The sequence below is a fragment of the Ruditapes philippinarum genome, unplaced genomic scaffold (genome assembly GCF_026571515.1).
Source record: "Ruditapes philippinarum isolate M1 unplaced genomic scaffold, ASM2657151v2 ctg13343_1_1_1_1, whole genome shotgun sequence".
NCBI lineage: Eukaryota > Metazoa > Mollusca > Bivalvia > Venerida > Veneridae > Ruditapes > Ruditapes philippinarum.
In genome coordinates, this window is record NW_026858305.1 from 1 (window position 1) to 25,333 (window position 25,333).

Sequence of the window (25,333 nt, forward strand, 5' to 3'; positions counted from 1 at the left end):
GATAGTGACATATCCGAAAAATCCATGTTTTTTGTTTTTTTTTTGTTTCTTTTGTTTTTTGTTTTTTTTTATTTCAAAATATCTCAGGTTTGAAATAAATGAAGGGATTTGTGTAATATAAATACACATCTATCACTTAGGATCACACAAACTAAATATCTTCCCTGTTGGACTGTCGTAAAATGTTACAGGTAACCAAATTAGTCCTGTCAAAAAGAAAATACTACCGTTGCAGGTAGAAATGTTTTCGATCCTGCAGATGATGAAAAAACGCCTTTAAATTGGCTAATCCCAAAATTAAGATCTCTCTTTAATAATTTCTTTATTCTTCAGCATACATTTTGCAAAATTGAGGCGTGAAAACTATCATGTGTAAAATTTCTGCAAGATAGAAAGTAAGTTTTGCAATACGTGCATAAAAATTTTTTTTTAGTGTTGCGGCGTGGTCGAGTAAACCACAGGTCGGACTTGTAATCTAAGGTTTTCTGACCGCGTGGGTTCAAACCCTGTCAGGGGCAAGCCGTTGTTTCCTTGAGCAAGAAACTTTACATTCATTGCTTAGTACTGGTTGGTTCCAGGAACGGATTCGAGAGTGTTTCAATAAGCTTATAGCTTCCAACACAATCGAACTAAAAAAAAATTGTATAAACTAAAAAAGATTTTTATTGACTTCTAGTTACAGCACAAAATCCAATTAACTAGGGCTAAATAATTCGAAGAATAGTCTGACAATAGATGTGTGCTATGATGAACTAGTGAATTATACAAACAAAAGCAACATTTTTACATATGTAAAAACTCATTTTGATGACCAGATAGATTAAAAGTTTGAACAGACACAATGTACGATAAACAATTTACGGAAAAAAGTGGTGTTTTTTTTAGATAAAATAAATGAAACGTAATATTTAAAGTTAGTTCACACTGTAAATAAAATTCATTAAACATGAATGTTTATTTATTTCATATAATTGAAAACTCCAGCCACTGGAACCGGCTTTATCTATGTTAGTGAAATACCTTTCAAAATAATAGGGTGAGCATTTATTTCACTCGCGAATACAACAAAATGATCCGTCATCAAAATTTAAGCCACCAAGCTCTTACCACAGTCGAGTTTTAGAGTATGTCTTCAATATGACATTTAGGATTTTATTCAATTATTATGTAATAACTAATGCTTTCCGAAAATTTACGTATTAATAAAATTTAATATATAAATTGTTGCAATTATTTTTTTTATCAATAAAGATTATTTGTAGTATTATATGCAACCGCAAAAATATATGTTACATTTTTTATGTAAACAAGACGATTATATAATAGGTTATTATTCATTGTTGAGTACTATAATCAATATTCTATGGAACGAGTTCAAAGCTACATTGGATGAGGCGTTAGTCGCGGCTGATATAGGTTTTGTAGATGTGTTATATTTCACATTGTATATTGCCCTCTTTACTTCTCTTTACTTCACATAACCGTTTTCTTTGACATTATGATATTATTTGAATTGTAGTACAAAAGTGATTTGATTCAGATTTTTTTAGACTCTGGGAATTAAAACGTGACTAACTTGAATAGACTGGATCAAACAATAATTTATATATCTGGGGATCACATAGCACAAACAATTTCATTTTATAAGCTGTGAAATAAATATTATCATTTTCCAAGAACTTTACAGTTATGGTATCATTTTTCATTAACAATAACGATCATACATGTTATTAGTATAATTTTCCATGAACAATAATGAACATATATGTTCTTATTATTCTCTAGAGGTAATTAAGACTCAATACAAAGTAGACTGCTCAGTAATTTTTTATGGTTTCGGTAGTGATCAATCAGCTAATTTGGAATCATAAAACACGGCAACTCATTTATCTTCTAGGACATGCTTACATAATGTATACCCAACAGGAAATAATCATATTTTGATAACTTACAGATACTTAATATGAATTAAGATGTAGCATAATATACATTTACATTCATCGCAATATAATGAGTTTTATATAATGAAAGCGCCATACAGTTTTCTTTTTTTTCCTCTTTAAATTGTTATTATAAGAATTGAAAATTACTTTTCAAGTTTCAATTTTCCCATTTCCCCTTGGACATCTTGCTCCCTGTGTTTCATGTTCAGCATGAAATCTTCAGAACAATGAAGCATTTTACGCAGAGCCAACAGAGCAAGTATATCAACGTTGTTGTCAAGCCCAGCCTCGTTTTCGTAATTTTTCACCGGAAGTACGTTAGCACGTGGAAGACCGAGAAGTTGTGACGCTTTATCTACAGCTTGTTCCACTTTTGAACTGTAGAAAACCTGAGACACGTCCTTCTGAACGTCATTACAGAGCTTGTCCACCTTTGTCAGGAGAATAAGTTGTGGTATTCCTGTAAGTTTATACATATATAGTAATAAAGTTTAGAGAAAACGTATTAGCTGTGTGGCATTTTCATCCCACATATATACTCAAATACAGAAATACCAATCATTTCAATACATGACTTGAGTAAAAGAGTTTTATATCAGCTTTGTAGTAGTAGTATAACAGCCAGATATGATAGAGAAGCTTATCTTGAACAAAACATATATATTTTGATAACTTTGAAATCTACCTTTTTGATTCATAAGTCCACGAAGTCCTTTCATTTTCTCAACAATCTTTGTTGACAACACCTCTAATGTTGTAGAATCCACTACAAACACAGCACAATGAACTTGATCATTCCCAGTGGGGTCAGATTTGAACCCAGGCGATTCCGGGGTGATTGGTTTCGTTGGATTAAACTAAAAGATAGAAACTCATTAGATATGTATTCAGAAAATTGAGAAAATACAGATTCACCAACACCTTTGCTTAAAACAGTCGTATGAATTGACAATTTATGTTTTTAGTGATGAAGTTTAATATAATAACATCAAATTTAAAAATTAACACGCTCAATCAGGACTTATGCATTATTTTCTCAAATTCACTTATTCTCCCAACCAAAAAATTAAGAAGACATATTTGCCGATGACACTTTTTGTCAGAAATGTGCTTTTCCTGCACTTTTTCTGTAAAATGTAACTACGGTACAATAAATTGATACCCATTTGCCTGTTGTAACTTTTAATAATTCGTTTTGGTCGTTTATTATAATAGCATCTTAAAAGAGGGATTGAGATTACATAATTCATTTTGTTTTAGAACTACAAGACATGCCTTTTTGAAGAATGATCCAAATATTGATTCTGAGACTTAATTTGAACTTTATTTTGATCCTGTTAATTTTGTAAACATTTGAATTGATATTTTTCAAAGGTATCCCGATCAAAACGTTTTTGTGCAAATCAACATTTTCAACATTTTGCAAACCAAACAGACCATTATATATTAGCCTTAATGTTATCAATGTTAGTTCATTTGTTTTTTTTTCTTCTTCTTCTTATAATTATTATTACTATTATTATTATTATTATTATTACTATTATTATTATTATTATTCTCCACATATATGCAGACTTAAAATTTTAGGCTGTATTGACCTTTCCAAAAACTACACATCAAATATTATATTTTTACCCCGCTTAAAATGGCTTTAGAGATAAGTAAATGACTGAAAAGATGAATAGATATGATCAATAACAATATCAAAAGCGCAGATTGCAGTGAGAGAGTGCAGATGAATGAGTGTAGTATGTAAAATAAATTATTTTTCTTTTATGATATGTTCTGTTTTTCTACTTTGTATGTTTATATACCCATGCTTGTAAATACAATGTTTATATAATTTTTTGATCAATGAGAAAAAAAAAAAAAAAAAAAAAAAAAAAAAGGTTAGTTCATTCAGCAGTTATGATCGTGATTTGATCTATTATTTGCAATCATCTTAATTACGTACCTAACAGCTTGACTAAATCATACCCTACATAAGACAAATATCATCGAACTATCGTCATGCACCACTAAAGAAGCAGATTGTGGTAATGAAAACAAATATAACTTTAAATATGATCCACTGAACACATGATAGATAGAATCCCTAAAGAACGCCAAAAACGGCAAAATTCAAAATGATGCAGGCTCCAAATGATACAGCCTGTTCATGGATGGTACTGGTGATTGTAAGCTACCATCAACACCCCTACCATCGGCTTACTCAGTTATCAACATTTAAACACAACAAAAGGTTTTCTTTTTTAATGCAGTTTTCATGGAAGTTTTATATCTTTGTTTTTAGGGGAAAATGTCATGTGGCTGGTTTGAACATGGTAACTAGTGTATTGCTGGAAACAAAAGCAGAATAATGACCTTCGTTGAAGATAAGAGCGTAGAAATTCTTGGGAAATAAGAAAATAATCAAACGCTTATAAAAAATTTGTTTCAATTTCATTGCTTTATTAAAAAGGTAAAATGAAATACCATTTTCATTTCAGGGTTTCAAAGATTATAGAGGAACAATGGCTCAAAACCTGTGGCGAAATAAAGGTGTCATCGTTCAATTTCAAAAACAAGCATGCGCATCGTTTTCAACAAATACTGCGTGCGTGCGTTGCTGTTTTTTATGTAACATTAATCATTTCAAAAAACTTCTTGTAACAAATAAATTGATGATTTAAATGAGGCTCTGAAAAACTAATTGAATAATACCTCGTAGTAGTACGGTATGTTTCCATCAAGTAGATAGTTACACTCCAGTACATCAATACCCATAGTTTCTTCTAAACCACGTGTATCACACAACCGGAAGTTCAAGGTAGCCCCAGAACTTATTACAATCGAATATGGAACAAACTAAAAGAAACAATGTCATGTTACTTTATTTGATCCATTGTAAGTAATAAATTGACTAAGTTCTTAATAAAAAAACAGCTTTCTTATGATTGCATTATAGTGCCCATTAAATTCGTAAAAATATGGGGAAAAAATACCTCAATGCATAATGCGTCTAGATTGCTGATTTTCCATTACTTCCTGGTGCAAATGTTGTTTTCAAGCGAAAAATATTGATCCTATTGCATAATAAGAAATTAAAGCATTGAAACTTTAATAAAAATAACATGTTAATATATCACTTTACTAATTGCCGTACTTACTGTAGTGGTGAGACTGTGCTCTGAACTTCCGCTGCCAGCTCGCTGTGTGATTCGCCCGCGGTAAATTGAATCTATAGTATTGAAGAAGCTGGACTTTCCAGCACCAACTGGCCCTAACATCAAGATTCGAGCCTCGCTTACATTCAAATCTTGTATAGGTTTAAAGTTTACTATCTCTTCTTGAAGTTCATTGTGAAACTGAAACAGTGAATACATGATAAGACTGGAATTATTCTTGTCATAGTCAGGGCTTATCAATTCATTCAAAATGTGTATAGTGCAAAATAATTATTACTCGTGGGGCAATGTAATCCCCGTATTATCAAACAATGCCATCTCAGTATAATAAACATTTTAAACCTTCAAAAGATTCAAAAGTTTCTCAATGATTATTAATTAAAACAATTTATTATAATGTTTCCAAGTATCCAACCTTAATTATTATCACAGTCAAGTAATATTTTAACCTTTCTTTTACACGAGGGCGAGACAATGAATTACCAGCCTAACCTATTTCGGGTTGAGATCTGCCTCTACTTTTTCAATATAATTTCCCTCCAGTGCTATGCACTTAGACCAATGGTGTTCAAGTGTAATCAGCCCAAAAGTGAAGAAGTCAGGGCCCTTTCCATGGAACTACTCCTCAAAATAACGCCCTTTGTGTGGTTCAAAATACTGTGGCCATCACTTTGCCAGCAGATGGTTGAGTCTTGAACTTCTTTGGCCTTGGGGATTCTGGCCGTACCCACTGACGACTCTGGGATTTATTTTCTGGTTCATAATAATGCACCCAAGAATCCACAGTAACTAGACAAAAAATGAATCCATCTTTTGACCTCAAACGCTTCAACAACCCACTGCATACTGATGCTCTCGTTGCCAGTTGTTCCTTGCTAAGGGATTTTGGGACCCAACGGGCTGTTAGTTTGCGCATCCTTAAACGATCATGCAAAATTGTTTAAACGCTACCGTGTGAAATGCCTAATGCCTGTGCTACTTCTTCAACCTGAATTCGCCTATCTGAGTATTCCAGATCTCCGAATTTATTACACATTTCTTCGTCAGTGACATCCACTGGGCGTCCAGACATTCATCTTCTAAAGACGTTCTCTGGCGTTTAAACTCCCCAACCTAGAATTTAACTTGCGAGTAAGATGATGCAGAAGACCCATACACATCAACTAACTCGGCATATATGTCTTTACCAGTTTTATCCTTTAAATGCAAGTACCGAATTACTGCACGGAACTCCACTTTTGATGAAAAGCTTGCTTTTACATCACTAGCCATGTTTAACAAAACAAATGACCGAATACATGTGTAGTTTTGTGCCCAGGTATAGTACATGTATTGAAACAATGCTTGATAATCAAAGATGTATCGGTCGATCGGATATACGTGAGGCTGGTAATTTATTGACTGGCCTTCGTATGTTTATTACAACAACAATGTATTCAACTAAATATAATTTTTAGATAAAATATTACCATTTATCAATTTATGATGAATCTTTATAGTACATGTTGTAATCTCTGCTCATCTTAAATTGACATAAAATTCCATGACTATAAATTAATTTTTTTCACAATCTCTGCCAGTGTAATATGTCGTATGTCACCCTGACTGTAGGCTAAGAAATGTACTTAACCATTTCAATTCCTTAATCAAAACATCTTGACCTATCCTACCTCTTCGTTCCAGTCTTCAGTTTTTCGCCATTGTGAAGGTATTTTCTGCTTCTGCGCTGAAATATCTGTCTGGACCGAAATAGTTTTCTGCTTTTCTTTCTTGCGACCATCTGGAATATATCAAACAAGAAGTATGATAAATGCAACATTGGTCTGAATCTTTAATTCTTGATCAAGTACCGGTATTATTTCATCAACATATATATTTATCGTGTTACAGTAAGATATGCGTGGTAAGCAGTGTGTCTCACATTCAATATGAACATTTGTAGATATAAAGCTTATTTAAAAAAAAGACTGATTGGCTGAAGATAAAATATACAGGCAATATTGTTTTATAAAATTATGTTACCTGTTACCAAGTAAACTTCAAGTTCAGTCACTTCCATTGTACCGTTGTTTATTCGCTTAACAGACACTCCGTTAGCGATATACCCAGTTCCAAAGTCTTCCATAGTTCCATTTAATGGATATACGCCACCGCAGAATTTAGTCAAACGTATACTTTTCTGATAAAATGTTAACAGGTCATGGTCAAATCCAAAGGTGGGTCCATAGTCACTTTTATGGAAAACGGCATTTTTCGACGATTTAACAGGAAACTTATTGATAGTGTCGTTCCCATTATACCTCAGCTGGTATAAGAACGCCTTGTCGTCTTTCATGTAACCGCGAGTATTTGACTGCCAACTGACACTAGTATAACCACCATATACCGAATTGTGTTTGTTGTACAAAACTGTGACGGTTGCACCCTTGTTGTCACATCTCTGGTGGAATATCTCAGGGTCACAACTATCACGTGTGATAGAATAAATACGTGTGAATGTTTTAGGTCCTGTACCTATCCATTGCTCGAGTTGGTCCATATCTTTCTCTGTTAATTTTTCCTCCATTTTAATTGTTCAGTTGTCATTAATCCTAATCAATGCCTAAGAAATAAAATCAGATTCAATAATTCATACATCATTCACTTATCAAACAAGGTCATGGATAATGCATAGGAAATATAAAATATTATGTCTACCATCTATCCATTAGATTACATGTATATATCATGTGTAAGTCTTCCTTTGATAAACAAATTCAAAGTAGCAATGAGTCAATTAAATTGTTAATGGTGTGTGTGCAGGTAAAAAGTAAAAATAAATTTACATTTTGCCATATTTTTTCAGTATTATATTATGCTTCGCAAAAATAACCACTAAATCACGTGACTCACAGAAATTTCAAGAAATATCCTTCTTAATATATTAGTAACAGTCAATTTACAGTCTTTTTTTATAATTTAGACATATTTTATAAGAATATAAGTTCCATTACTTTTAACATTAATTCTAAGAAGCACTTTTTATGATGTATTTCAAAAATCTTTATTTTGTTACAGAATGTTTTGCTAAAAAACGTTTAAATGTGTCCATGAGTTCCTCATACAGAGCCATGAAAGGTGCTGTTGTGCCCACCTAGACTCTCTGTTGCTTTCTAGTATGGTATGGTATGGTATGGTATGGTATACATGTACATGATTATGATTTGTTTTGGGAATTCACCTTAGTTAATTAAAAAGAAGTTAGATAAAAGAAGTGATCTCTTTTTTCTTTGTCTTTTTCTTCTTTTTTGCACTTCTGTTCATTTAAAAAAAAGAAATAATCAATCTTATAGTATCGAAAACTTATCAATCCATAATTTTTTTCTCAAAAAGCTTAAGTTTTGTCAAGTTTTTTATATGCGCATGTTTGGCTGGCGTACAATATTTTGTAAAATAATTGAAATTATCAAAAAAAAAAAACACGTGATTTACACTATGCCCTTCCAACAGTACATGATGAGTGTTCAGTTTAAATTCAAAAGAACTTTACATTTTGTTATATTTGTTTTCAATATTAAAATAAACGTCACCTGAATAATCTATACTCCATATAAATATCTAAATATCCTTCGGAAATTATCGGTAACTTCAATTTATAACCAGAATGGGGCAGACTGAGTGCGATGATAAAATTAATAATAACTTGACATTTTGCCATATCTTTTCAGTATTATATTCTGCGTGCACAAACTTTAAGAAAAACCTTTCAATTGTTGTTCAGTTGTATATATACGCTTATACACATACATTTAGAATGGGGAAAATCGAATAATATTTAAAAGATATACAATTTACTCAAAATTAAATTGAAAATCGATAGTTAGTGCATGTCTTACCCTAAAAAATCGTTGCATTTCAGTTTTTAGTTATTTACAAAATATAAATGATTATTCCGGAAAAACGGGGAAAGGTAATGATCTAAAAGTTTGCATACAAGTGATTGTATCAAACCTGTATCTAATGGTACATAGATCTTGGGGGGGATTGTCCCATCATTTCATGTAAAAACCCTTAGTGCAGTCCATTTAACTAAATTAATCTCACAACAGCAATGTATATACTCATAAAATATGTATTTAGAAATCAGTCAAATAACTAGCTTTTAAATCCAATATTAAATCCAATTAGATATTTTGCAATTTCACGAAAAAAATGTTTTGTTTTGTTTTGTTTTTGTTTTGTTTTTGTTTTAAAAATGTATAATTTTTTTTAAAGGAGGTATGATTTTGAATGATTTTTTTCATTCGTAAACATATTTGTCTCGATAAAAAGAAATACAGAATATGAAACAACATACCTGCTTTCGTTTTCCGCAATGAAGTCCCTAACTTCCAAAAATACTGACTCAATTAAATTGATTTGCCTTACATAATAAACTTCTCAACCTTGTGAAAATTGATAATCATACACCATGTACCAATGGGAGATAGATATTAGGTGTTTAAGTTATTTTGGTTGAAATAAAATTAAATGTCACTTTTGGGGGGTTAGTATTTTGAATAAAAACAAGTCGTAAATTTGAGAAAATACATGTTACTATATCAAAGAAACCTGAAAAGAAAGTAAATACTACTTAACAATTTTATCAACCAGCATTCGATGATTTATCTTAATTAATACAACGTATACGGCGAAACTTCGGGTTTAAGATAGGACCGCATCAGGTATGAATATAGGTTTATCCCAAATAAGAACAATTAATCTATTTAACGAATTTTATTACAATAAAACAGGGACAAATTAAACATAAAAATAGAATTTAATGGGTTTTAGTTATACCATTCTTTCAGAAAATATCAGGATAAAAGAGCAAAGCGAAGCAGTGGTGGGATAATAGCATATAATAATAACAGATTGTTAAAAGTGTGAAATTGGTAAATTGCTTTATGTGGGTGAAATAAGTTAAAGAATATTTTATGTTGCCTAGTGATATCTATGTGTTATGTGTTCTTTATACATTACTCAAGAAAATTTTCCTGTCCATAATATTTATGAATGTGGGTTTTTTTTTGCTGATTTAATTTTGTATCAAAAAAGGAACTGTATATGTTTGTGAAGAACAGGTTTAAAACCTGACTATATAAACTATAATGTACAGTTACCAGATCATGGTTATTTAGACCTGGTTTCAATATTTCGACTGCAAGACCGACCGACATTAAAAACTGATATAACACGGACGTCGGCCAACGTCTATATAATTAAAAGCCCAAAAGCACACAATGTGTTGGGCTTATTCAGACCGCGAGCGTCAACAGATCACGTGGGAAACAATTGCTTGATCTTTGTAAATCTACAGAAATCCGAATTGTTAACGGACGACTAGATATGGATTTAAATATCGCCAAATATACATGCTATACATATAACGGAAACAGCGAAATTGATTACCTTTCAACTAAGAATGACGATTTAACAGCGCACTCAAATCACGCTCCGATTTCATTCTCTTTAAAAAATATTACTTCGCCGAATGTCGCTAATCCTGAGTCTCGATATATATATACGGAAATATATATTATGAAACATAAAGTTTGACTTCATCAAACACGATTTTCAGCAACATAAACAATAAATGGTTTGATGAAATTTGTAAACAAAAATATATTGCTTATACAAATACAGAATCGCAGTTCAATGTCCAAAAAACCTGCTAAAAATAAAGAAATATATATTGTAAAAAGAAAAATTATTATAAATATCACTGTAGAAAAGAGAAACAATAGAAAACAAGCAACAAGCTTAAAAAGAAATGAGAAATAAAAAAAACATAATATTTTTGGAGATTATTAAGACTGTTTGGATGACAGTATTGAAATGGACAAGTGTTTCAATCATTTTAAGAACTTTACATCTTATTTTTCAGAAGAAGGAATTGTTGAAATAGAAACGTTTTTTTAAATAGCTATGATAATCGTGAAAACATAAATTTTACATTTGATGAGTTAGATGCACCGTGTACTGTTACTGAAATAAGAAATGCAGTTAAACTATTTGGGAACGAATAAAGATTGTTCGTTCGATTCTATTTTTTTTTACGAATACTTGAAGAGGGAATCGATGTTTGACTATTTATTTTGCTGTTTTTCGATAAGCAATGTTTTCCTGAATCATGGTCAATGGGCATAGTAATACCTGTAAAAGGGGGTTCAAATTTCCGACAAATTACAGAGGTATTACTTTGATAAGATGTTTTGCTGAATTATTTACTGTAATAATAAATTAACGTTTGAAAAATGGGCAATTGTAAATTACATTCTTACTGATGCTCAGTTTTGCTTATCAATCTTATTATAGTACAGTCAATACTATTTTTCTCTTACATTATTTTATTGAAAGATAGCTTAATCAAAATAAGAAATTACATGACAATGAAATAAGAATTACATTGTTGTTTAATGTTTGAACGATGAGGTTAAATTATGTGTCCGACATATTGATACATTTCAGATTTTTTTTCCAATTGTGATGTAAGCCTATAGACCTTTTTACGGTACGATTTTTCCATAGCGACCAATTTTGCATTTTGCGCATGCGCATTCTGCGTAGGGCAAAAGCGCAATAAAGATAGAACACATTTAGCGTAGTTGAAGGCCTTAAAAGACGTGATTAGAAGTTATGACACCCAGAAAACAGAAATTTTAGGATGAATTAAGGCGGTTAGTATTTAAATCGTGAAGTGATATATATAACAGATATAGACCTTTTACGACGCGGTCCGTTGCTATGACAAATCGACCGGAAGAAGTATTTTCTCGCGCATGCGCAATCTGCGTAGGGCATAAAGAGCATTGCCTTTCATTGAAATGTAGTAGAAATTCATAGACAATTCCGAGTTTAGTTTAAGGTAAAAATTCGAAAATCATATAAAATAGCTTTTAATAGAAACACAAAAGATACCTTTATAGCTTTGTGGCCAAGATTGCCATAAAAAGGCATGAAAAAGACGATTGTTTAAGAATTCTCCCTTACGGTCACGGACCTGGCATTGTGATAATTGTTGCAAAAATGTGGAAATATAATTAGCAAATAAAAAAGTCAATTTAATTGTTGTTTAAATCGTCCATATAAAAGCTTAAGAAGTTTTATAATTGGTTATTATGAAAATAAGTCGGAACACGTGATAATGCATTTTTATTTTTCATTTACCTAATTTTATCCTTTATCCGACTTGACTATTATGCCAAACAGAAATTTTTTAAGTCACATAAATATATAAATTTTATTTCAAACTCTTGTGAAGTAAAAATGGGAGGTGAAATAACACACATTTTATCAGGTTCCTCGATCGTAACACATGAAAATGCATGTCACGTACACTATTTGTCACTTCACAAAATTAATAAACATTGATGAGATTGATATAAATAAAAAGTAACACAAATAACGATTTTCATAATTTTAAGACCCGGTTGAATGATATTGTATACAAGCTGACAAATAACAACCGGTCACGTGTCAATCCGTTTCACACTTACCGCCTTGCCAATCTTTCGAAGGAATACCAATTGTGTAATGTTATGTAATACATGGGTAATAAAATTTATCTTAAACACCCTGCTGTTTCAATTTAAATTACTGATAAAAAAGTTATTTAATGAAACCTTGAACAGAAGACTTTAAATCATTGAATTATTAGTCCCGCTTATTTTGTATAGACCTTTTTACAGTACGATTTTTCCATAGCAACCAATGTTGCATTTTGCGCATGCGCATTCTGCGTAGGGCAAAAGCGCAATAAAGATAGAATACATTCAGCGTAGTTGAAGGCTTTAAAAAATGGGATTATAAGTTACGACACACAGAAAACAGAAATTTTAGGATGAATTAAAGCGGTTAGTACTTAAATCGTGAAGTGATATATATAACAGATATACAAAAGTAGCGGGACTAATAATTCAATGATTCAAAAAAGCTTAAAGATAGTTGTCAAGATTGACGTTACGCTAAAAGATCTATTATATATAGTCGTTAAGATAAACGTTAGCCCCGCTATATTTGAGCAATGAAACAAAATTCCAAAATATTATCGCTTTACCCTTGAAAAACAGTAACTATAAATAACTTGCTTGAACTATATCAAACTCGATTGAGGGCGGTCGAAAAAGTTGTTATAACTTTTGGCCCAACCCTTTTGTAAATTTACATTAAAAAATGTATTGCATTATTGTGAAACTTCATGAATGTGTATTGCGTGCGTTCTTGTGTGCGTGCGCGCGTGTGTGTGTGTGTGTGTGTGTGCATTGGTGTGTGTGTGTGTGTGTGTGTGTGTGTGTGTGTGTGTGTGTGTGCTCTTGTAAGGACCAGCAACTGAGGACATTTGTCAGGAATAACAGCAACGAGTGAGGACATGACCGACAATTGAGCCCATCCTCAATTGACAAAAATATTTTATACTCTAAAAATGCTTATTTTTTGCTAAAACATGTAAAAAAATGGTAATCAAGTTGTGTCCTCGGTTGGAGGTCTCATATGATGGGTGTGTCGGGGCTGTGTGTCGACCTAAAAAAGTAGCCATTTTTGAACTTCCCACTCGGCGAATTATTGCGTCCTCAATTGCTGGTCAGATTTGACAAAACTGGAATACAGCATTTCTATTGGTTGAAATTAATGCCAAAAAATGGGAAATATTATTTAAGCTGTTAATTAGTAGATGTAGACACTTTAAGAAAGATTTAAAATCCACTATGAATTTATAAACAGGTAAAATTTGTAAAGGTTATCTGCTTACTTACCGGAAGTCATTTAAAGGAAATTTGGAATCGGACATTTTTACTGCGTGGTACAGTACAGGAATGCGGAGGCAGAAAAAGGTAAAAGAATCTAAATTTTGATGCTATATTACTTCTAATAATTCATTGCAGCTTAATAGGCTTTACAGTTGTACTATTTGTTTTTCTATACTGTTTAGTCCTAAAGTTTAGACAGCCTCAATTGATCATAGTACATGTACAGAAATCAACTCGTACCCAAACCATTTCGTTTTATCATGCCTGTTGAAAGGACTGATTAAAAATTCTTTAAATAAGAAAAAAATATTAAATCTAATAAAATTGAAATAAAAAACAACAAGAATTGTGAATGTTACCGCAGGGAATAGGTAAATTTTTATTTGTCACTTATTTTCGCGATGCCGCTTTTTATTAAATAAAAATTGGAAGCTGTGTTTTGTTAAAATGTGTGTATAAAACACTAAAAATGCGTTGATGAATGAAAACTACTGAAGGTATTGTTTACACAACTTGAACGAAGATATCTGCCAGTATGTGTAAGTTAGTTCTACATAAAATAGATCTATATATATAAGGAATATTTTCTATAAGGGGTTTATTTTATTAGTTCTACATAAAAATGATATAAGCTAGGAATATTTCTAAGGGGTATATGTAGTAGAGTGAATAAGGAAGAAAAAACCCAGCTTAATGGTCTGTTGATGTAGGGTTTAAGAAATTATATTTCAAATCTTTCTTGTACAGTACACGGGTTTCCAATTTTGGTACATGAATTACCATTTTCCTTAAGCCTGTTCAATATTCAAACTCTGACACCCCCTCCCCTTTCCCACTCTACTCTGCTTATTCATCATATATTAAACTGCATAAATGCAGCAAAGACCGGGAAGGTACGGGAATTAGTCTGTCCGGAAAAGGGGAGGTAAATAAAAAAAATGTAAACAGAAGTCTATTTTTACAGAATCGGTGTGTATAGGTTGTATAAGATATATAGCTACTGTGCAGGAGTAACTGTGAATTTAAGTGCAGCTGTACAAAGGTTGAGTGATATTCGATGGAGGATTATTGTTACACTCTTTTTACTACACAGAGGTTTGCCTACATATGCGGTGAAGATTAACAACAACAACAATGGCGGTCTGAGGCTGAGCACAGAATAATTTTTCTGCCTCTTGAAAGTTGATGAGTTTTCGATTTACAAGTGTTTGGAAGGCCATTAAGTTTGACTAAATCAGATTTAACATTTACTTTCTGGTTACTATGCTGGTTATGTTTGGAAGATAAGAAAGTCACAAATCAACCTCAAGATTACTAAATTGGCCTGTGTTCAAAGCACATGAAAACAGGCCTGGTGGTTTCTTTGGGCAAGAAATTTATTGCTTACAACCAAGCTAAAAGCCAAAGGTAAATCAATATAGTATATTAACAGTAGTACAGTAGGGTGTATGTTTCCGTTTACACGCAAACACATGCTCTTTGAAAAAACACATGCAGGTTACACACTATACGAACGAATGTAGAGGCACTCTTTACGAAATGAAATACGCAGATGCATGCTAAACGATATACGCTAAACGATATATGCACGCAAAATAGAAAAAAGTTTCTAAACGTTTAAATATCCTTATCATATAAATTTTTAACAATATTGCTAGATTGTTAAGCGATTTGAATAAATGATGGAAGTGGCTAGCCGTACGGGCCCGGATGTTTCTAAACGTTTAAATATCCTTATCATATAAATTTTTAACAATATTGCTAGATTGTTAAGCGATTTGAATAAATGATGGAAGTGGCTAGCCGTACGGGCCCGGATGGAAGTGGCTAGCCAGGACACACTGTATTGGCTAGCCGCATGGCACTTTTAAAAAATATATGGAAGGCGAAAGTGCATATGTTAATTATGACTTAAAGCGAGAATTTTAGACAAGAATGTTTACTTTTTAGAGATTAATTGACGCGTTGGTGACAGTAAAGAATGTACTTCGTCATCTCAAGACGTCGAGAAAAAAAAATAGCGTTTGGTTGCAGTTAAATAACATCAATTGAAATAGTTTACAAAATTTTGATGATAATCCTTTTTTTGTTCCATTAAGTTTAATTTTTAAATTGAAAAAAAAAAACACCGAAAATAATTGTTGTTGGGCTCTGATAATTGCATCAATTACCGTCAGTATAGAAGTTTGTCCATCGTCCATCATTAAGGAAAGTTTGCATTATTAAATTATTTTTCTTTTTCACTGTTTTTTTTAATATTCTTTTTTTTATTTACATGTATTTATTTATTCCCCTCCGATCATTATTTATTCGATCCATGTGCTTAACAGATTTAACAATTCATCTTTCATACAAATCATAAGCATGAACATTAAGGACTTTAATTTTATTAAGCTAGATTATACAGTCCCCTTTGGAATAGGTGATGGTATGAAACTTCAAGGCGCATTTCACATTGTTTTATTGCTTTCTGTTGGGAGTCAAATGTCAAAGGGTGAGAAAAATATGCAGCCTGACTGGGACTTGAGCCAGGGACTCCTGGAATACTGTGCCGTAGCTGACAGGGTACCAAATAAGCTATCAGTCCGCTTGCACAACTTCTGACCCTCAATAATGAACAGTTCTGAGCTGGGACTTTACTATAAAGAATTGAATAAATCAGTTTTACAGTAATTTTTGTGATTCCATATACCATGCCAGTTATGGTCCCAGGACCTCTTCTCCAAATAAACTATTGTATTATAAGTGCTGGGACATGGCAAGCTGATAGTAGATCTGAACACCTCTGTTATAGGAAATTTGCAATACCTTTTTATTTTTCAATGAAATTTAGTGTTGTTTTTTTTTCATATTAATCAAACAGATGTAATTGTTACTCAATATTATATGTTGCCTTACTAACTTCGTTTCATTAAGTTAAAATAAGGTAAAATTATCCCATTTTTTTAAAGATTTAATGTATTTGCTTGAACAGTTGTGCACCATAGAAAATTTAACTAAATTTCCTTCATTGTCAAAATAATTCAATGGGGTTTTCTTATTTCAGTCAATTAGATGTAGTAAGTTACTTGATAGTATAACATTATGTGGCTTAACTAACTTTGTTTCATTGACCAGAAGCTTATAACTAGGTCAACTTACCCCAATTTTCAATGATTTAGTGTGGTATAAGTTATTAATAAGGCATCATTTAAAACTAGCCATAATTTCTTAAATTTTCCATGAAATTTGTTGGGATTTTTATTGCTTTTATTTTATTTACCTTAAAACAAGATTCGGGTAGAAACTGCACTGTGTTACACAATTAAAGGTTACTAAATATCATAAGAGGCCGGATGACGTAAGCGACACATGACGTGCGCGTGTCAAACTGATGATCGCCTCATTAAATTTATGGTATCATTTTCGCACCTCTGCAAGGAAGTTGTGATTGCATTTAACAGATATTTATGCAGGTATATGCACATCTCCGAATTTCTGAACTAATTGGATACATTTATTATGCCCCCATTTCGAAGAAAAGGGGGTATATTGCTTTGCACTTGTCGGTCCGTCGGTCCGTCGGTCCGTAGACCAAATGGTTTCCGAGTGATAACTAAAGAACCCTTAGGCCTAGGAACTTCAAACTTGGTATGGTGATTGGTCATGATCAGTAGATGACCCCTATTGATTTTGGGGTCAAGGGGTCAAAGGTCAAGATCACATTGACCTTGTAAGCAAAAACGGTTTCCGATCAATAACTAAAGAACTTTAAGGCCTAGGAACTTCAAACTTGGTATGGTGATTGGTCATGATCAGTAGATGACCCCTATTGATTTTGGGGTCAAGGGGTCAAAGGTCAAGATCACATTGACCTTGTAAGCAAAAACGGTTTCCGATCAATAACTAAAGAACTTTAAGGCCTAGGAACTTCAAACTTGGTATGGTGATTGGTCATGATCAGTAGATAACCCCTATTGATTTTGGGGTCAAGGGGTCAAAGCTCAAGGTCACATGACCTCTTGGGTAAAAACGGTTTCCGATCAATAACGAAAGAACCCTTAGGCCTAGGGACTTCAAACTTGATATGGTGATTGGTCATGATCAGTAGATGACCCCTATAGATTTTGGGTCAAGGGGTCAAAGGTCAAGGTCACATTGACCTCTTAGGTAAAAAAACTGTTTCCGATCAATAACTAAAGAACCCTTAGACCTAGGAACTTTGAACTTGGTATGGTGATTGGTCATGACCAGCAGATGACCCCTATTGATATTGGGGTTAAGGGGTCAAAGGGCAAGGTCACATTGACCTTGTACAGTACGCTCACCGCGGGTTTTGCTTTTTCCGCGATACCACCGCGGACGATTTTTTTCTATCGCGGACAAACGCGGGGGCTCGTCCGCGATGAGAAGCCTGATTTCCCCGCGATCCCCGGTGTTCAGTTGTTTCCACCGCGGACAAAATTCTGACGACCGTTCTTCATTTATCGATAAAATCAGTCACCCGTTTCCCGCGGGGGAACGCCATGGTCAGTTGGTCAGTATTAATTAACCTCCAAAAATAATAGACGTTTTATTATTTTTTAACGTCATCTTTTTTACACAATGACTTGAAAATTGACCACAATCGTCTCCTTAACCCATTACTTCATATACACGCCTTTTAACGCCTTTTTCACCCCCCCTTTTTTTGTTGTCTCAAATGATGAAAAAATGCCTTATTTAGGCCCCAAACACTTGTTTTTGTTTGAGAAATGTTGTTAAAAAAAGTGACCTCTTTTTCGGCGCGGCCCCCAACCAAAAGATACATCAGGGGGTTGCCAGAAGGGGTATGTGCCCCCTTCTGTTTTGGGGGGTTTGAAGGGGGCGGAGTCCCCCTCATCGCCAAGAAAATTTTGGACTTGTGAGAGGCTGTAAATGACCCCAGATTGATCATAAGGTAACGTGTAACCAACGCTGAAAAGCATTTGACTCTATCTCAATCCATTGAGAAGTCGCAGCACTTTGAAATCAATTTTGATGGAAAAAAATCAACGCAAAATAGTGATTTTTGGCAATTTTGAGATGTCCCCTTGTTGCCATGGTAACAGAAAATTTAAGCCTGAGCATGTTGTTGCAAGGACAATGGTCCAGTCAACATTTGTGCCAAGTTTGATTAGTGTTGAAGCAGTTTTTATAGTATTATAGCAATTTGAACTTGTAACGGGAGACTTTTCAATGAAAACAGCCATTTTTCACAAAATGCTCATGAAGTAATGGGTTAAATGTTATTATACGTTAAATTATTTGAACGGAATTTGAAATAAAAATAATTACAGCTGTACCTCTTTTTGTTGTTGTTTTTAATATTTTTGTTATAAACGTCCACAAAACTATTCGTCCACATACCAATATTTTTACAACTGAAATCGTCATTTATCACTGTCAACTTTACTTGTTCATTCCTTGTGGTTCTATAAGTATTATTGCTGTTAAACTATATGGGAGCCATAAATATGATACTCAGTAAAAAAAAGGATATTTGTGCTGATTTCTCAATGATGACTGACGCTACAGTACATGTGCTGTAAGAGGTCGATGAGTGTGAATACAAGACAGGACATAAATAAAATACATGTACATATATTAGGAATAAAAGAAAAATTGTTGAGGGTTATGTTTTCAAAGTTTTTAAATAAGAAACAAAAGTTGGCATATAAATTGTTGTAGTATCTTTTCCATAAATGTCATATGCCGATTTTTTCATTATTTGACTTCAAGTTTCTCACTACCATGATGTTGCGACGACAATGACAACCGGTGTTTGACCGCCGCGTTCCTCCGCAATTTACCACTGCGTTCCGCGGGGGAAACGGTTTCAGCTGCCGATTTATGTCCGCGGTGGTGAAAATTTTCTGTCCGCGGGGTCACGCGGACAATATCTGAGCAAATTTTCGTCCGCGGTAAACCTCATCCGCGGGGTCACGCGGGTTTTGAAAATGTCGCGCTGAGCGTACTGTAGGTAAAAATGCTTTCCAATCAATAACTTAAGAACCCTTAGGCCTAGGAACTTCAAACTTGGTATGGTGATTGGTCATGACCAGCAGATGACCTATTGATTTTGGGGTCAAGGGGTCAAAGGTCAAGGTCACATTGACCTTGTAGGTAAAAACGGTTTCCGATCAATTAACTAAAAACGCTTAGGCCTAGGAACTTCAAACTTTGTATGATGATTGGTCGTGACCAGCAGATGACCCCTATTGAGTTTTGGGTCAAGGGGTCAAAGGTCAAGGTCACATTGACCTTGTAAGTAAAAACGGTTTCTGATCAATAACTTAAGAACGCTTAGGCCTAGGAACTTCAAACTTGGTATGGTGATTTGTCATGACCAGCAGATTACTCCTATTGATTTTGGGATCAAGGGGTCAAAGGTCAAGGTCACATTGACATTGTAAGTAAAAACGGTTTCTGATCAATAACTAAAGAACGCTTCGGCCTAGGAACTTCAAACTTGGCATGGTGATTGGTCATGAGCAGCAGATGACCCCTATTGATTTTGGGGTCAAAGGTCAAGGTCACATTGACGTTGTATGTTAAAACGCTTTCCGATCAATAACTAAAGAATCCTTAGGCCTAGGAACTTCAAACTTGGTATGGTGATTGGTCATGACCAGCAGAGGACCTATTGATTTTGGGGTCAAGGGGTCAAAGGTTAAGGTCACATTGACCTTGTAGGTAAAAACGGTTTCTGATCAATTAACTAAAAACGCTTAGGCCTAGGAACTTCAAACTTTGTATGATGATTGGTCGTGACCAGCAGATGACCCCTATTGAGTTTTGGGTCAAGGGGTCAAAGGTTAAGGTCATGACCAGTAGATACTTGATAACCCTTATTAATTGTTTGATCACTGGGTCAGAAGTCATGCATAATAACCTTATCACATGACTAATTGGCTACTGATAGGGGGCATACATGTTTTACAAACATATCTTGTTAAATTTAATGTCTAAATAGCAAATAAAATAAAAATTATACATTTTTTTCGATTAATCGAATATCAATTTTGTTAACCGAAAATCGAGTACTAGGTTAACAGGTTACTCGTTGCCATCCCTAATTTAAACACATAAAATGTGTAAGCGGCCAAATAGCTCAGATGGAAGAGCCGCGGAATGGTATTCCGAGTGTCAGGGGTTCGAGTCCCTGCCAGGCTGTTACATATCAATATAAATCTGTTTAGAAAAATGGGAAGGAACTGTCTAAAATAAATATTACCCTAACTAGGATTCAGACAGTCTTTGATGAAACGTAATGACGTAATAATATGAATTGGTAAAGGGGATGGGGGCGGTGTTTTAAGTCTGATTTACCACCACATATGATGCCTGACGAACCACTTATGGGATATATTGGTACGCATATAAACACCTGTTTGCTGAATTGAATATCAAAAATGTTGCAATTAAAATGTATATAAATCATAAGCGTATGTAAAATAGGATTAAAACTAATCTTCAGCGTAGTAAGCACATAGAAATCTCAGGTATTCACCACGAGGTCACAAACTTTAAAACTTTAATGTAAATATCACAATAATATTTCTTTATATAATATTTCTTTTCTTTGACAGGGACACTGAACATCTTTAACAGGTTTATGAAACCCAAAATTTACAAAATATATCTATCTAAGATATTCTTTTACTTCTCAACAGACGCATGACACAGTACTTAAATGTTTAGACGAACGCAAAACGTTTCATGGAATCCCTTCAGCGAACATGATAAATGATGCATAAAAAAACAATTGTTTTTTTCTATTTTCAGTGTATATAAAAACCTTATTTCAATAATAAAAGATAAAAAAAAGTGCCAAAATGCTAGGTTCTTATCCAAAATTCCAATTAAAATCTAAATATTTATTTTTTTGGCCTTACTTAGTTTTTTTCATCATACTGTGGTCTGACTTTGCACAAGATATGGGAAAATTGTTCTTACACAAAAAATAACTATTCTAATGTATTTAAAGAGTTCCCTCTTGCTTGTGTTTTATTACACACTGTTCTCAGTTGCAGGTGATTTAGTACTTACTGTCCTCAATTGGTTTTCAAGTGGAATATTTTTTTTAATGGCAAATATTTTTTTTAACACCTGCATCATACATGTATTAGCATACTGTTAATTCACAGAGAAGGCAGAGAATATTGTTTTCTTTATAGACTTTGTGTTTTGGTCATCATTTTGAAAACTGATTTTCTATTATTGATAACTGGTCACTTTTTGAGAGAGCTATTGATACATTTTGAAATGAGATAGGATATATGACATTATAGCCTAATAATTATAGTAATTGTTGCCTGAATATTTCTTATAGCATGTTTTTGTTTGCTTGTATTGTAGATATTGGAGAATATGATGATATAAATGATGACATAAATAATGACATAAATAGTAGCAACATTGCTGATACCAATGAAGTGTCTACCAACAAACTTGATGAGGTTAAAACCCATGAAGTTATCAATGAATATGACGGTATTTGTCTTATTAGCATATATTCTGTTTTCTTACAGGGCCCAATATTTAAGCTAGTCGAAAACTACTAGAATTTTAGTTTCACAATTAATATAAATGCATAAGTTTATTTAACAGCTGAATATTTATAATAATAGTTATTGTATTATGTATTATGATCATGCTTTCAGTACTTAAGCCATAGAAAAAAATTATGTCTGATTCTCATCCCCGTCCGCCCCACTCAGTTAGATTCCTCTCTGATAGATACATTTTCCCTTCAGCGAACATGATGCATAAACAAAACCAATCATTTTTTTTTATTTTCAATGTATATAAAGTCCATCTTATTTCAATAATAAAAGAAAAATAAAAGTGCCCTGACCCGCTGGGATCTTATCCAAAATTCCATTGAGAATCTAAATGTTTATTTTCTTTGGCTACATCATACTGTGGTCTGACATTGCACAAGATTTGTGAAAATTGTTCTTACACAAAAAATAATTATTCTAATATATTTAAAGAGTTCTCACTTGCTTGTGATTTATTACACACTGCTCTCAGTTGCAGGTGATTTAGTATGTACTGTCCTCAATTGGTTTTCAAGTGGAACATTTTTTTTTTAATAGCAAAAAATATTTTTTACACCTGCATCATACATGTATTAGCATACTGTTAATTCACAGCGATTAGGCAGAGAATACTGTTTTCTTTATAGACTTTGTGTTTTTTTCATCATTTGGAAACTGGTTTGCTATTATTGGTAACTGGTCATTTTTTGAGCGAGCTATTGATACATTTTGAAATAAGATAGGATATATGACATTAAAGCCCAATTATAGTAATTGTTGCCTGAATATTTCTTATAGCATGTTTTTGTTTGCTTATATTGTAGATATTGGAGAATATGATGATATAAATGATGACATAAATAATGCCATAAATAGTAGCAACATAGCTGATACCAATGAAGTGTCTACCAACAAACTTGATGAGGTTAAAACCCATGAAGCTATCAATGAATATGATGGTATTTGTCTTATTAGCATATATTCTGTTTTCTTACAGGGCCCAATATTTAAACTAGTCGAAAACTACTAGACTTTTAGTTTCACAATTAATATAAATGCAAGAGTTTATTTAACAGCTGAATATTTATAATAATAGTTATTGTATTATGTATTATGATTGTGCTCACAGTACTTAGGCCATAGAAAAAAAATATGTCTGATTCTCATCCCCGTCCGCCCCACTCAGTTAGATTCCTCTCTGATAGATACATTTTCCCTTCAGCGAACATGATGCATAAACAAAACCAATCATTTTTTTTTTATTTTCAATGTATATAAAGTCCATCTTATTTCAATAATAAAAGAAAAATAAAAGTGCCCTGACCCGCAGGGATCTTATCTAAAATTCCATTGAGAATCTAAATGTTTATCTTCTTTGGCTACATCATACTGTGGTCTGACATTGCACAAGATATGTGAAAATTGTTCTTACACAAAAAATAATTATTCCAATGTATTTAAAGAGTTCTCACTTGCTTGTGATTTATTACACACTGCTCTCAGTTGCAGGTGATTTAGTACGTACTGTCCTCAATTGGTTTTCAAGTGGAACATTTTTTTTTAATAACAAAAAATATTTTTAACACCTGCATCATACATGTATTAGCATACTGTTAATTCACAGCGATTAGGCAGAAAATACTGTTTTCTTTATAGACTTTGTGTTTTGGTCATCATTTCGAAAACTGGTTTGCTATTATTGATAACTTGTCACTTTTTGAGAGAGCTATTGATACATTTTGAAATGAGATAGGATATATGACATTATAGCCTAATTATTATTCCCCGCCGAAAAATTTCGGCGGAGGATATAGAAATAGTCTCCGTCCGTCCGACCTTCCGTCCGTCCTTCCGTCCGACATTTTTGTCCGGAGCATATCTCTAAAAGTATTTGAGTTATCAACTTGAAACTTCATAGGTGGATAGACCTCATTGAGGAGGAGTGCAGTGCACAAGAATGATAACTCTACCTTGCATAATTTTTGAGTTATTGCCCTTTGTTATTTTTCAAAATTGATTTTTGTCCAGAGCATAACTCCAAAAGCCTATGAGATATTAACATGAAACTTCATAGGTGCATAGATCTCACTCAGGGGGTGTGCAGTGCACAAGAATGATAACTCTACCTTTCATAATTTATGAGTTATTGCCATTTGTTATTTTTCATACCTAATTTTTCACCTGAGTGGAGCATAACTCAAAAAGTGTTTGAGATATCAACATGAAATGTCATAGGTGGATAGATCTTATTGAGAAGGAATGTTGTACGCAAGAATGATAACTCTTCCCTATACAATTTTTGAGTTATTGCCCTTTGTTTTTTTTTATGCTATTTTGTCCAGAGCTTATCTCAAAAAGTATTTGAGGTATCAACTTCAAACTTCAAAGGTGGATGGATTTCATTGAGGAGGAGTGCAGTGCTTAAGAATGATAACTCTACCCTGCATTATTTTTGAGTTATTGCCCTTTGTTATTTTTCAAAATTAATTTTTGTCCAGAGCATAACTCAAAAAGCCTTTGAGATATCAAAATGAAACTTCATAGGTGCATAGATCTCACTCAGGAGGTGTGCACTGCACAAGAATGATAACTCTACCTTTTATAATTTTTGAGTTATTGCCCTTTGTTCTTTTTCATACTTAATTTTTCAATTTTTTCTCAAAAAGTATTTGAGGTATCAACTTGAAACTTCATAGGTGGATAGATTTTACTGAGGAGGGATGCAGCACACAAGAATGATAACCTACCCTGCATTATTTTTCAGTAATTGCCCTTTGTTATTTTCAGCCATCAGTATTCACATAGGTTTCAAATCTGTAATCACTAATAGCCATCAGTTTTCATTACCAAAAGACCTCTTAAAATGGAATTATTCCGCTCTACTACATATACATTCTTCCAATGAGCAAACA

General features: G+C 33.1%; 1 protein-coding gene and 1 long non-coding RNA gene across 3 annotated transcripts; one reads left to right on the plus strand and one right to left on the minus strand.

Annotated features, from left to right (window-relative positions):
• Positions 1–2,058: 2,058 nt before the first annotated feature.
• Positions 2,059–9,573, minus strand: LOC132752727 (interferon-induced protein 44-like). Of its 2 annotated transcripts, none has more exons than XM_060743090.1 (7): positions 9,447–9,573; positions 7,133–7,712; positions 6,781–6,890; positions 5,093–5,290; positions 4,647–4,790; positions 2,629–2,800; positions 2,059–2,403 (listed from the first exon to the last, which is right to left on the minus strand). In XM_060743090.1, exons 2-7 carry the CDS (start codon positions 7,674–7,676, stop codon positions 2,087–2,089), a joined length of 1,485 nt encoding a protein of 494 aa, XP_060599073.1. In that variant the 5' UTR covers positions 7,677–7,712; positions 9,447–9,573; the 3' UTR covers positions 2,059–2,086. The 2 variants fall into 2 exon arrangements, with proteins under 2 accessions (XP_060599073.1, XP_060599074.1); XM_060743091.1 differs by lacking the exon at positions 9,447–9,573 and adding an exon at positions 8,680–8,782.
• Positions 9,574–13,968: 4,395 nt separating this feature from the next.
• On the plus strand, positions 13,969–24,097 carry LOC132752728 (uncharacterized). The gene is made up of 3 exons (XR_009628846.1): positions 13,969–15,285; positions 22,237–22,371; positions 23,246–24,097. It is a non-coding gene; the product is annotated as an uncharacterized LOC132752728 (long non-coding RNA).
• Positions 24,098–25,333: the final 1,236 nt, after the last annotated feature.